Source organism: Onthophagus taurus, chromosome 1 (genome assembly GCF_036711975.1).
Source record: "Onthophagus taurus isolate NC chromosome 1, IU_Otau_3.0, whole genome shotgun sequence".
NCBI lineage: Eukaryota > Metazoa > Arthropoda > Insecta > Coleoptera > Scarabaeidae > Onthophagus > Onthophagus taurus.
Window position 1 is genome coordinate 7,827,277 of NC_091966.1, and position 15,096 is coordinate 7,842,372.

General features: G+C 33.9%; 1 protein-coding gene and 2 long non-coding RNA genes across 3 annotated transcripts; 2 read left to right on the top strand and 1 right to left on the bottom strand.

Annotated features, from left to right (window-relative positions):
* Nucleotides 1-324: 324 nt before the first annotated feature.
* Nucleotides 325-3,518, top strand: LOC111414906 (uncharacterized). Its single transcript, XR_002706321.2, has 2 exons — nucleotides 325-521; nucleotides 3,248-3,518. It is a non-coding gene; the product is annotated as an uncharacterized lncRNA (long non-coding RNA).
* Nucleotides 3,519-5,604: 2,086 nt separating this feature from the next.
* LOC139429868 (uncharacterized) lies at nucleotides 5,605-8,496 on the top strand. The gene is made up of 2 exons (XR_011640450.1): nucleotides 5,605-5,853; nucleotides 8,266-8,496. It is a non-coding gene; the product is annotated as an uncharacterized lncRNA (long non-coding RNA).
* A 449-nt stretch (nucleotides 8,497-8,945) lies between these two features.
* LOC139429641 (uncharacterized) lies at nucleotides 8,946-14,039 on the bottom strand. Its single transcript, XM_071195612.1, has one exon. It carries the CDS (start codon nucleotides 14,037-14,039, stop codon nucleotides 8,946-8,948), a length of 5,094 nt encoding a protein of 1,697 aa, XP_071051713.1.
* Nucleotides 14,040-15,096: the final 1,057 nt, after the last annotated feature.

Here is a 15,096-nt window from a genome sequence, read left to right on the forward strand (position 1 = left end):
TTTGTGTTATTTATTGTTTATTTGATGGATTGATTAATCATGTTTTAAGTAGGTATCTATAGAAAATTTATTGATAAGATGAAATCGAAACTTTATTCATAAATTGTTTATTATAATTTGCAAGGAAAAAGTAAAATAAATAATTTTGTTTTCTTAGCATTGGTCCATAATGTTTTCAATTCAATTTTGTATTCTTGTAAAAATAAAGATTTTTAAATACCTACTTTAAACTTCAAAACACTTCAGATTGTGCAGTAAATCCAATTAAATAAGAGCAAATTCAATAAAATTAATCAGTCTTTTACTTTAAGTACTCAGATACTTTAAATCGAAGTAAACACATTAAAGTTAAAAAAATCAAATAACTTGGTATATAAGCGAGGATGGAAGTCGTTTTTGTTATAGTGACAAATAGTAAACCAGAATCATGGCGAAATTTTTACTTGCATTGTTGGCTTTGATTGTGTGTTTTGCTGCTATTTTAGCAGAATCCCTCACTATTGAAGACCGAAATGATAAGTGTAAGTTATTTTTTTTATTTCAATAATTTTAATTTTAGTAACTGGGCATTAAAACACCCATTAACTATTAACCCAAATGACCCATTAACTTGGGTCATTTGGCAGAGATGGCTTGTGTGGTAAAATGATCCATTTGCTGATACTGCTTACTGTTTAAGTTAAGTGTATCTTATGTAATTTTGTATTTTTATCTGTGGAAATAAATGGTAAATAAATAAATAAAATAAAATACAAAATAAAATAGTATATATAAAATAGAAATGAGTCAAAATTAGAAATATACAGAAAAAATTACTTCATAATTAATATGCTTATTGTATAAAAGTAGTAGAAACAGCACTTAAATAAATTGATTTTATACCTTTTTCATCTGGTCAATATTTGCAAATCTTACTTCAAGTAGTTCCAATATGGTAACTAAATGTGATGATTTTGAGAATTGTCTAAGAACAAGCTTTTAAATACAAATACAGCTCGGCAAACTCAGTCTGACGGCTGTAAGGTGGCATGGTTCATATTTATGGCATTATTTACTATGGAGGACTTATTAAAAACGAGTATTATTACTAAGAAAAATTAAACAATTATTAGTTCGAACCTAATGAATTTTCAGACAGCTCTGGAAAAGTTTCCTAATCACTGCATTCAATCACTTCAATATCAGAAAGGTCTTCATTGCCTTCATTAACCTCCACATTTGTGGCAGAATCTAATAATTTTAAATTATGAGCAATGAAAGTTATTTTACCAGCTCGTTCAGCTGTAAGTCGATTTCTTTTCGCAATGTGAATAAAGCTGTAAATGCTTAAGCTTCTTTCTGTTGCTGCACTCGGCGCAGGCATACTTAATGTCGACCCAAAATTTGATTTTAAAACATATGGTTTTCCAAATAACCCTTTTTTAGATCGATGAAGTGCCAATTCTGCCATTACCTCTGCAGACTCATTTTTACTTGTTACAGTAGTCATGTTGTCTATAAAATCTGTTCCTTTCTCCTCTATTAAGATGAATTCCATTAAAATTTGGATCTAAAAATGTTTGCAGCAAAATGGATTGGATTTATTGCCATTTGCTTTCTCTTAACTAAAAAGTTTTTTACTTCCCTTTCCTCTTGATTAAGTACCTGTAGTATAAATAGTCCTAGCTAATAGTTGATTTACCTTCTCTTGTTCTTTTGATGAAACATCAATAAATCCATCGAGTGTGGAACTCGATGAGGGTCAACTTCTGATTCTGATGTATCATCTACAACCATTTCATCGTCATCTAAAACTAAAATTTAAGAGCACGATGAGAAAAGTACCTCGGAGAATTTTCTAGTTCTCGAGTTGCTCGAATTGTTCAGTGATACTGGCTAAATGCTATACTGGCTTTCTTGGTATCAATAACAAGTTGCGATTTCTCCACTGATTTGATGCCTAGAATAATACGTACTTATTTATCTTCTTTTGACAAGCACAGTTCATTTGTAGCGAGTAATGGTGTTCTATGATACCGAGTCTAAAAGAGTTAATTCTGTATTTTTACATTTACCAGAAAGTGCGTGTTATCACACCAGTTCTACTATTTAATTTGGGTAGAAACATTGTACTTTAACGATACTTCATTAATAACCAAAAAGGTCGTCTTTTAACATTTACTTGACAAAGTAAAACTAGAAAATAGAAATACTAAAATAAAGTGCGTATCTTCAGTGTTGATTTTGGGGAGCCTCGTTTAGGATTTATTGAATTCTGTACCTACACCACTAATGGGTAGCAAGTTCGAGTCGACACTCTTTCGGTTAAGGTTTTGTTTCCATCTATTTAATAACAAGTTTGAAACTGATAAGTACAATTCCTTACCTACAACCCAAAAAGCGCAAACTCATTGCAATCACAACCTATGACGAAATACTAGTTACCTGATCTAGCGTATCAATTCACTGGAACGGATTGACTGATTGGTTACATCCCTATCATTGATGAAACACCGTATTCTAATAGTCGCTATATACCTCCTATATGTTGTGGTAATAGGTAGACGTATTTAAACACATTGCAGTCTGTTCTGATCTTTCCTTATCGGAACAACTAAAAATAGATCCGCTTAAATCACTGAGTACTTGAATCGCGTGACTATAGAGATTGCATCATCACCTATGTATGAATGTATCATTTCGGCAAGGTGGTAACCATAATTAAAGATAGTCTACGAGATGAAGCACCGCCGTTTATATAGGGCATAGCATGACAGCTCTTTCTACATAGCCACCCTTTCAGAATCTCTTAATCTATCTACGCCGGCTGTTACAGCTGCAGGAATTGGAGGACAACGATCAATTGGCCATACCTAAATGACGATTATATCCCACTAAAATACGAAGCATACTTTCTTTATGTAAGACATCTGCTTTGCAACTCAAAATCTAGATGATCTCGATTCTCTAAGAGAGGGTTTTTTTGATATCCGCCGCTTGTATTGCTGTGTGAGGTTTGACACTCGTCGTTGATTTTCGAGGAGAACTTCCTTCTCTTTTGACTAAAATCCCATTCATTCTGCCGTTTTAGCAAAGTTGTTTAGAGAAATAAAAAATACAGAAACCTCCATAATCTGCTATGATTCGCCAGATAGTATCACGCATGAAATGAATCATCCGCAGTTTATTTTGACTTATTTTTAATTTTATTGATAACATATATAAATTTTAAGACCTAACTAATTGTTTTTTCAAATATTTTTTTTAGCAAAATGTTATGTTGTTGGGGTACTTTTTTGTAAATTGAAATGTTTGATTATGGGTTACAAAGATGGATATTGCAATGATGATGGAATTTGCGTCTGCGTAGATCGAATTCAAACCAAGTAAATTTATCCCTAACAAGAAGAAGGAATAAAAATAGATATTGTATTATTGAAATGTTTAGTTTTTAGCATAATTACATTTTAAGTAGATATGTAAGTGTTATATACTTATAATAAAACAATTTATTAAATACAGAAAAGTAACTTATGAAACTTGAAATCCATTTCAACCTCTTCCTGAAAGTTTGTTCCAATTAATTCCATGAACATTATCACAAATACATCGCGTATGAAAGTTGCAAGATTCGTCGTAATAACCCTTTCCTTTGCAATTCGGGGGACAATGTTCCTGAGGCATCACGCCATTTCCGCAAATTTTGTTATAATAATCTGAAAGATTTTTCATTATGTTTTGAATTATTAAAAAAATACTTACCTCGCCTATTTGATCCAGACCAGGCGAAACACACCATAGCCATAAAAATCGTCAGCAAAAAAACTCGTCGAAACATTTTATTATTGGTTAAAATTACTGGAAGGAATATGATTTTAATCGAAGAAATTTTCTTTTATATACCAAGTTCAAATTTATAGCCAACATTTCGATTGTGGTTATAAACAAAGAAACTTTAATAGTTATTTTACGGTTTTATGGAAGCAGTGTAAATAAGAATTTTTATTTAAATTAGATTCATAAAGAGAAATAAACCGACGAAAAGATTTCCATTTCGAACAACACATTTTTTTTTAATTAATAAATAAAAAGGATCAAATAAAAAGTATTAATATAATATCCATACATTTATTACGCCCCTTTAGTTATGAAAGTTACTGAATTTCTTCAGAGGGCTCATCAGGGTCATCGCGATTTGAGTTATTTTCTAATTCAACATTTTCTGATCCTGCATTTTCATGAGGTAGTTCCTGAGATTGACTTCCGTATGTTTCGTGAAGATTATTTAATTTATTAGATAAAAGGGTGCCCTTTAACGAAGTTTTAGCTACACTGAAATACAATTCACTACATTGTTCTTCTAATCGTTCCATTGGAGCTTCTCTTCTGGCTACAAATTCTTCCGCAGCCTGTATTGGATTTTTCACCATTGTTTCAGTAGAAGTTACATTTTCAAAACGATTTTTGGTGCCTATTTCAGCTTCTTCAGGAACTTTTTCATTTAAATCTTCTTGTTTTATGTTTGTAATATCATTTTCTAGGAATCTAGATCAACCACTTCAATATTTTTATTTTGTATTTCAATGGTAGAGCCTGAATTAAAAGAGCCAACGATTTCCTCAACTTCAGACTGAACAACGTCTAAAATAGAACATTTATTTATATTCTGATCCTCCACTTCTTTAGATTCTTCAACTTCTTCATTATTATTTTTTATTCCTTGTTCCGTTTCTTCGTTTACATCGGAATCTGGAATATCATCGTCACTAGAAGATTTTTCATCGCTATAACCACTTTCAACGCTATTATTAATGTCGTCTATTAAGTGTTGTTTTCTAGATGCAAATTCGGTTCTTAATTGTTTCCATTGTCTTCTGTGCTAGTATTTTGTTCCCTGGCAATCGGTACATAGAAGACTCTATATTGGGATTGCGTCGGCTTATAGAAGCGTATCGGTGGAAGTAATTGCGGGACTGAAACCAATTGACCTCCTGGTGGGAAAAAGGAGTACGCTTCAGGAAAGAGGCAAGAATTACAAGGAAGATATAACAGTTATTTATATTACAACTGGGCTAGAAACATAATTATTGTACGAGTGTGGGGAATTATAATCGCACTAGTACTGTAATTGTGCTGTAGCCCACGTGTAATATACAACATTTTATTTACGACTGCTAAAAATTACTTAAAAATCAATTTCTTTAAAAAGGTCTATTTTGACATTTATAAAAATATTTTGAAATGATTGTTGACAATTTTGAATTAATGTCAGTTTCAATAACATTCAAAATTCCGCAACCTCATCTGGAATAAGTGTTTCATTATTAGAAAAACATAACAATTAATGTTTATAATAAATAGTATTGTTTCTCTTTAAATAGGTAGCACCTTTTCTTTGGTATTGTTGCTCGATTCAATAAATTAAGTCTGTTCTGATTGGGCTAAAAATGCGTTACGTAATGAAACCAGTACGGTAATGAACTTCATTACGTAACTTAAATCACCTCAAATGAGTGTGGTAATGATGACTTATCCAAGCAGTCAAAATAAAATAAAGATTTTTAGATACCGACTTAAAACTTCAAAACGCTTAAGATTGTGCAATAAGTTCATTAAATAAGAGCAAGTTCAATTAAATCAATCAGTCTTTTACTTTAAGTATGTACTCAGGTACTTTAAATCGAAGTAAACACATTAAAGTTAAAAAAAATCAAATAACTTGGTATATAAGCACGGATGGAAGTCGTTTTTGTTATACCAAATAGTAAACCATTAGAATCATGGCAAAATTTTTACTTGCATTGTTGGTTTTGATTGTGTGTTTTGCTGCTATTTTAGCAGAATCCCTCACTATTGAGGATTCAAATAATAAGTGTAAGTTATTTTTTTTTATTTTAAGAATTTTAATTTAAGTAACTGGGCATTAAAATAGAAATGAGTCAAAATTAGAAATATACAGAAAAAATTACTTCATAATTAATATGCTTTCTGTATAAAAGTAGTAGAAACAGAAGTGTAATTATTAAAAAATTGATATAAATTGATTTTATACCTTTTTTTTCTGGTCAATATCTTACTTCAAGTAGTCCCAATATGGTAACCATCGCCATCACCTGAATGCGTAATCAAATACGTGGTAGATTTAGCATGATCTTCATTGCTGTAGAGAAAGTTATTTTACCAGCTCGTTCAGCCTTTCTGTTGCTACACTCGACGCAGGCATACTTAGTATCTTGACCGCTACTTTACTTAATGTCGGTCCAAAACAACTCCCATTCCACCATACAACGGGATGCAGTTTTTTCCACGGATTTTAAATCATATGGTTTTCCAAATAAGACTTTAAGTCTTAGGAAAGGGCTGTTTCAAAATGACTTTTCAACTCATAAAACCATTCAGCTACTTGGCTTAACCTTTTGGTTAAGTTTTGGTGTCATTTCTTTCGGTTTGTATTTTTTTGAAAGTAGCTAATTAAATGTGATAATTGTTAATTTTTTTGATGACAGCCTTTACATCTTCCATAAAAGTAGACATGATGCGTATGAGCAATGCATCCATAAACAGAAATATGTTTGTACTTTCCATAAAGTATATTTCTTGCTTTAACCTTCTGGCATTGTCGGTTACTATAGCAAAAAATTTTTCAATACCAACTTCTCTCAAAATTTCATCGATTTTTTTAGCAATATATTCTGCGGTATGTCGACAAATATTTATTGGCAAAGTTTTATAATACACAGAGGTTGGTGTAGGAATAATATAGTTAAGTAAAATTAAGATTCGTTAGATTCGAAGTAAGATTCGTTCCTTTGGTTGCTCCAACCATCACATTGTAAGCTAACAGCATTTGCTTCTCGAATTTTCATTTTAATGTCTGGATCAACTTTTTCATACTCGGAGTCCAGCAATTTATTTGATAATAAATAACGTGTAGGTATTTTGATAGATGGTCTCAAATGTTTGAAAAATGATTGCCATAATCAGCAATATCAATAGGAACATAAACAGCTCCAGCTAATAGTTGATATAGCTTCTGTTGTTCAACTTTTGATGAAACATCAATAAAACTATAGAGCTTTTAACATCATTAATTTAGCTGTAACCTCCTTTATGATTCGCTGAAGTTTGAAACTGACAAGTACAATTTCTTATCTACAACTCAAAAAACGCGAGCTCATTGTAATCATAACCTATGACAAAATTCCGGTTACCTGATCTAGCGTCACCTAATTGTCTCACTCATTCCCTATCATTCAGTCCCTATCATTGATGAAACACCGAATTCTAATAGTCGCTACATACCTCCTATATGTTATGGTAACAGGTAAACGTATTTGAACACATTAAAGTCTGTTCTGATCGTTCCTTATCGGAATAACTAAAAATATATTCGCTTGTATCACTGAGCACTTGAATCGCGTGACTATAGAGATTGAATTATCACCTACGTATGAATATATCATTTTGCCAAGGTGGTAATCATAATTAAAGGTAGTCTGCGAGATGAATCACCGCCGTTTCTATAGGGCATATATAGCATAATATAGGGCATATATATAGGACATGACGGCTCTTTCTGCACAGCCGGCTGTTACAGCTGCATAAATTGAAGAGACAGCAAATTTTTCCTTTTATTTGTTGAACTATTCAGTGCCTCTCTTCACAGCCTCAAAAAGCATGATGTGACCACGACCCTGCCTACTGTCTTCGTACTAGTAGAGGTAATGATCAATTGGCCATACCTAAATGACGATTATGTCCCACTAAAATACGAAGCATACTTTCTTTATGTAAGACATCCGCTTTAAATCTCAAAATCTAGATGTGGATTCTTGATAAGGTCGCTTACCAGACTCCAGTTTTTCTTCCTTACTAACCAATTTGACATAGCGTTAGTGCTAGTTCACTCTTAAATAGAGTATTCTTTTCTTTGATCGATTCCCTAAGAGACGATTTTCTTGATATCCACCGCTTGTGTTGTAGAGTCAGCTTTGACTCTCGTCGTTGAGATTCGAGGAGGTTTTTCTTCTTCTTTTGACTAAAATCCCATTCATTCTGCCGTTTTAGCAAGCTTGTTCATAGGACTAAGCTAAAATCAACCCTTGAAAAAATATAGGTAAACCGCCGCAGAGTTTAATCTATGAAAAATTAAATAAATCAGAAACCTCTATAATTGGCCAGATACTGTCACGCATGAAATAAAATATTTTGACTTATTTTTAATTTTATTGATAAAATATAAATTTGAAGACCTAACTAATTTTTTTATTCAAAAATTATTTTTAGCAGCATGTATATTGTGGATTTTTGGGTTACTTTTTTGCAAATTGCTATGTGGGTTGGCTGGTCTTGATGGGAATTGCAATGGCGACGGAACATGCGTCTGTGGAAAACGAATTCAAATCAAGTAAATTTATCCCTGACAAGAAGAAGGAGTAAAAAAAGATGTAGTGTATTATTGAAATGTTTAGTTTTTAGCATAATTACATTTTAAGTAGATATGTGTTATATACTTATTGTTAACGCGCGGTAAAAAAAACCGGGTACAAAAATTTAAATAGGTGCTGAGTGAAGTATTTAATAAAGAAAAAGAATTTATATAAATAATAATTGTAATCTAATTGACGAAAGAATGATGTATAAAATAAATAATATAGAGCTTACGTGAAATAATTATTGTAGTGGAGGTAAGAGATGTGCTCGCAACCACCGTTCGATCGAAAGAGAGCGATAAAAATCTCTTCGCTGAGATTTATCATTACGGCGCATACAATTCGCGCAGTGACAAATATATAGTTTAAGGGTGGCGCGAACATTCCACCCACCAACAAAAAGGTAAGTGAACTTTTTTTACAAACATGAAATAATTAATAATTAAAAATTACATAGTTAGGCAATGCCAAAAAATAACAATGAAAATAATAAAAAAATAATAAAATAAACAAATAAAGAAAGAATTAACAATTTTAAGGTTTAGGAACTTTAGTTTCGTTGGCCGGCAGTGGACAGATTTTTATGGTTGGTCTTGTGAACAGTCCGTTCTTGGTTCGAATTGTTACAACACGAATCACACCATCGTCGCCAGGATGGAGCTGTGTGATTCGCCCCATCTCCCATTTCAAAGGTGGAAGTTGTTCATTTTTTACGATGACCAGATCACCGACAGTAGGAATTGGAGTTGGTGAGGTCCATTTGGATCTTGCTTGAAGAGTGGATAAGTACTCCATGGTCCATCTCTTCCAGAAGTCCTGGAGCATGCGTTGGAGGAGCTTCCATCGATCCAATCGATTTAGGGGAACCTTTGTGTAGTCTGGTTCTGAAATTAAACTATTTAGTGGTTCTAAACATAAGAAATGACCTGGTGTCAGTGGCTGAAGATCGTTTGGATCACTCGATATCGGTGTGAGGGGCCTGGAGTTGAGCACGGCCTCTATTTGGGTGAGGACGGTGTAGACCTCCTCGAACGTAAGACGTTGATCTCCAATAACTCGAAGCAAATGGGACTTTACTGATTTCACGCCTGCTTCAGCGAGACCATTAAAGTGAGGTCCACCAGGTGGATGAAAAATCCAATGGAGTCCTAGACGTGTTCCCGAAGCTTCTGCCATCTCTTTTAATTTATTGTTCGCTCCAACAAAGTTAGTCCCTTGGTCCGACAGGATTAAAGAACATCGACCTCTTCGTGCTATGAATCGACGTAATGCGGCTATGAATGCTTCAGTGGTTAAATCTGTAACTAATTCGAGGTGAATAGCCTTGGTGGACGTGCAGACAAATACGCAAAAATACGACTTAACAGACCGGGAGCCTCGAGTGCGATTCAATGTCGTGTAGATAGGGCCAGCAAAATCCACAGAGACGGTAGAGAATGCCCTCACATCAGCCACTCGACAAGAGGGAAGATCCGCCATAAATGGGGCGTAGGACCTTGGTTTACATCGGAAGCATCGTATGCATTTGGAGATGACACGTTGGATCACTTGTCGAGATGATATTATCCAAAAATGTTGTAGTACGATAGATTGTAAAGTTCTTGGTCCCGGATGTAGGTAAGTTTGATGAATATCTTGCACAATTAGTTCACTTAAACGTGATGTTTTAGGTAATAGCACAGGGTGTTTATGATCGAACGGTAGTGTTGCGTTTTTTAATCTACCACCCACCCTGAGAAGCTTGTCTCGATCGACAAAAGGAGCCAATTGACGATATGGTTTTAACAATGGTTTATTTTCTTTGATAGCAGTGAAAAGTGTAGCAAAATGCTGATTTTGAATAAATCGAATAAGAATATGGAGTGAGTTTTGAATCTCAAAGGGAGATAAAACTAGAGAATAATATCGTTTTTGTTTTTGACAATGAAGAATAAAACGATACATGTATGCAAGGATACGTTTGATTTTGTTGATAGAAGAAAACTTATTGAGAAGAGTGGATAAAATGTGAGTTTGCACCTCAGTAGAATTAACTTGAAGAACTCTTTGTTCATTGTGTATCTCTTTTATTTCAGGATTGATGCGACGATGAGCTGGCCAATTTTTTGGAGGACATCGGAGCCACGAGGGACCTTCCCACCAAAGTTGTAATGGGATTAAGGTTTCAGGAAAAAGACCTCTTGAACCACAATCGGCAGGGTTTTCCAATGAAGGTACGTATCTCCAAGAAGACGATGGTAAAATTTCCTGAATGTAATTGACTCGATTGGCGACAAAGATTTTCCATCGAGAGGATAATGATGCAATCCAAGCTAAGGTAACTTGTGAATCTGACCAGGCGGTAATTGAATCAAAATTAATTTGAGGCGATAAAATTTCTTTTAGATTCTCCAAGAGATTGACAAGTAAAACAGCTGCCAAAAGTTCCAATCGGGGAATGGAAGTTGATTTTAATGGAGCCACTCGTGATTTGGCGCAAAGAAAAGTTGTTGTTATTGATAAATCAGATTTTTGACAACGCAGATAAGCAACAGTACAATAACCCACTTGTGATGCGTCACAAAATAGATGGAGTTGAATTGACTGAGTTTTTAAAGGAATAGTTAAGCGAGGTAAGCGTAAGTTTGAAAGAAATTTAAGATTGTCTTTAAACTTTTGCCAATTTTGAACGATATTGTTTGGCGGTGTTTCATCCCAACCACTCTTTAATTGCCACAATTGTTGAATGAAACGTTTTGCTTTCAGAGTACAAGGAGTAAGAAATCCCAACGGATCGTAAATACGTGCAATGTCTGACAAGATAGATCTTTTCGTACAAGGAGTATTTCGACTGGTATGGGAATAGGAAAAATGATCAGTAGCAGGATCCCATTGAAGCCCGAGGACCTTGATATAGCTGATTTCATCGTAGTCCATTGAAACTGGATGTTGTAAGTCATCTTTTGATACTGATTGCAGGATATTGGAGCAGTTACTTGCCCATTTTCTGAGCTCAAATCCTCCCTTTTTTAAAAGATCTATTGATTCTTGCTGTAGTTGGCAAGCTTCTTCAATGGATGCAGCGCCAGTGACGATGTCATCAATATAGACATTGTTTTGTACAGCCTTTGAAGCCAATGGAAATTCATGCTTGTAAAGATGTGCAAGTTCAATAAGCGTTCGAAGTGCCAAAAATGGAGCAGATGAGACACCGTAAGTAACTGTGTTTAGAACATATTCTTTTATTGATTCATCAGGTGAAAATCGCCATAGAATTCGTTGGAAATCTCTATCTTTCGGTGAAATTAGAATTTGCCTGTACATTTGCTTTATATCACATGTAAATGCGAATGGAAAACATCTAAATTTCAATAAAATTTTAACGATATCTTGTTGTAATTTAGGTCCAATTAAAAGAGCATCATTTAATGAGTGACCATTGGAAGTAACAGACGAGGCGTCGAAAACCACACGAAGTTTGGTGGAGGCGCTTTCTGGCCGTAGTACGCAATGGTGAGGAATATAATAAACGGATTTCGAAGACACTTCAGGATTTGCGATAAGCGACATGTGCCCTGAATCCAGGTAATCTTTCATAAAATTGACATAATCGTTTTTTAGGGACAGATTTTTCAATAATCTGTTTTCTAAAGAAGTGAATCGTTTTAACGTTGATTGATAAGAACTACCCAGTATGGGTTCTTGGTTTTTGAAAGGAAGTGAAACAATAAATCTTCCAGCTTCAGTTCTTACATAATTTTGCTTAAAATGATTTTCACATTGATTCTCTTCCAAAGTTAAAGTAGAACTTCTTGGAATTGATTCAAGTTCCCAAAATCTTGGAAGGGATTCATCTAAGAAAGCGTCGGTAGTTGATAGGCATGTAGATGTTGTTGATGAAATAGAAGATTTTCCAATCAAAATCCAACCGAAAATGGATTCTAAAGCCACAGGATCATTGGGTTTGTTTTGAATGCGTCCGCTGAGGAAAACTTGTGGAACCAATTCTGCGCCAAGTAGGAGATCCACTTCCATGGAATTGCAATCGGGTTCAGGAGTGAAGTTTAAATGTTTAAGATGAGGATAAGCTTTAATAATGGATTGTACTGAAGGTTGATGGGAACAAATACTAGGTGTTATGAGAGCTTTGAAGTCTAAGGATGGTTCGGAATGTTGAATCGGTTGAACATGACATTGAACGGAGCCTTTGTTGCATATGGATGTCATGGAGTTGAGTCCTCTTATCTCTAAAGAAGAGTGATATGAACGAGGAAGACGTAATTTTTTTGACAATTTATCGGTGATAAAGTTGGACATACTGCCCGAATCAATTAAGGCTCGTACGAAGTGAGACTGTCCAAATCGATCTTTAATTTTCACAAATGCTAATGGTAAGATTACTCGTTGATGTTCGTTTTGATTTAACGGCTGTTTGATGTTCCACGAGGTACCCACATGAACTGAAGAAGGTTTTTTAGTATCAAAGTGAAGAGATGTATGATGATGTTGTTGACACATGCGACATCTATGGGAAGATGCACAATTTTGAGTTGTATGTTTGGAACTTAGACAGTTACGGCACAAGTTATGTTCTCTTGCTATCGATAGACGTTCAGCAGATGATTTGGCGTTGAAAGTTGCACAACGATAAATTGGATGTGATTCTTTGCATAATAAACATTTAGGAGAAATCGAATTTGTCTCAAGCTTTAGATTTGTGACTTTCTCTCTAGGATTATTCTTTATACGATTCATGAAAGGTTTTTCGTTGGATGTTAATACAACAGAATCTAATGCTTTCGCTCTTTTTTCTAGAAAATCTATCAACTGAGGATATGTTGGAATCTCAAAAGAAGTGTGCTCTGATTCAAAAGTGGTTTTAGTTTGCGTATCTAGTTTCAGCAAGAGCAAATTAAATAATAGAAAATCCCAATCATCGACTGGGAAACCCAACATACGAAAACCTTCTGTATTTTCTTTAAAGGTATCTATCAACGTTCTAAAAATTTTTGAAGATTCCTCTTTAATAGGTTTTAAGTTTAAGATTTCATGGAAGTAAAGGGTGGCTAGATGCCTCTTGTTTTGGTAACGTCCCTTTAAAGCGTTGTAGGCGATTTCGTAATTGTCATTGGTGACCGGAAAGCCTTTTAAAAGATTGAAGGCTTCTCCTTTTAAGGAAGTAAGCAGGTATTGATACTTGGCTATTGGCGATAGAGATGTGTTTTCGTGAACCATGGTTTTGTACAAGTCGAAGAAGGTATGCCATTCTTTGTAATTACCATCAAATGTTGGAAGTTGAAGTTTGTTTAATTTAGGTGTTGCAGTTATCGGAGAAGAAATCGTGGATGTCGGTAGATCTGACAGATTATATAATAAAGCTTTGATTTGATAATATTCTGAATCCACCTTTTTACGAATAGCATCTTGGGCATCGAAGTCGACTTCTTCAACCAGGCCAATAATGGAATTGTGTGCGGCCTTAAAATCATCGTAGATTTGCGAAACATCATTGGCTCTTTCAGCAAAAATTTGATTTTGCATAGGATCGGAAGGGTTAGTAGGTAAGGCACGTCCATATGTGAACGTTTCAGTTATTTGATTAATGAATATATTGCGTTTTAAGGTTAACTTAGCGAGTTTATCACTCATGATTGAAACCAAAAGAAAAGTTTCAAAAAAAAAAAAAAAAAAATAATCAAAATAAAAATTAGAATGCTTCCAAAGGGAAAAGAAATCGTCAAAAAATCGAGCAGACAAATATATGAAAAATAAAGATTCCAAAGGGAATGAAAACTTGCGTAAACAATCGCAAAAAAAAAAAAATTCTAAAGGCAAATTAATGAGTAATTAATAAATTTCCCTTTAAAGAAAAAGAAGAAAAAATAAAAATTAAATTCTTTAATAATAAAGATAGAAAAGAAAGAAAAAATAGAAATCCTCGACAAAAAATAAATTAAGAAAAATTGTAACTTCATAAACTGATGTATAATTACGTATTCTAACAATAAGTTTAAAAATAAAATAAGTGAAGAAAATAATTCTTGTTTGCAAATGACTAAAATAGCCGTAACCACTTTTTTCAGGTAACCAGATGTGCACCAAGTTGGTTTTGATGAATCGATAACCGTGAAAAAAAGTGGTTTTTGAAAGAACGGATGGCGACCAAATGTGAATAATGGACTCGATAACGGAAAAATTGAATGATAATTAGCGATAAGAAAGGCTAGCAATCACCAGAAAACAATGAAAAAAATCCGAAATCGTCGTTGCCATCCGGCTCGAAGGACCAAATGTTAACGCGCGGTAAAAAAAACCGGGTACAAAAATTTAAATAGGTGCTGAGTGAAGTATTTAATAAAGAAAAAGAATTTATATAAATAATAATTGTAATCTAATTGACGAAAGAATGATGTATAAAATAAATAATATAGAGCTTACGTGAAATAATTATTGTAGTGGAGGTAAGAGATGTGCTCGCAACCACCGTTCGATCGAAAGAGAGCGATAAAAATCTCTTCGCTGAGATTTATCATTACGGCGCATACAATTCGCGCAGTGACAAATATATAGTTTAAGGGTGGCGCGAACACTTATAATGAAACAATTTATTAAATACAGAAAAGTAACTCATGAAACTTGAAATCCATTTCAACCTCGTCCTGAAAGTTTGTTCCAATTAATTCCGTGAACATTATCCCAAATACAT

What these genes read in the sequence shown, in the direction of transcription:
- LOC139429641 (XM_071195612.1), bottom strand. Translation starts at nt 14,039, where the DNA reads ATGAGTGATAAACTCGCTAAGTTAACCTTAAAACGCAATATATTCATT.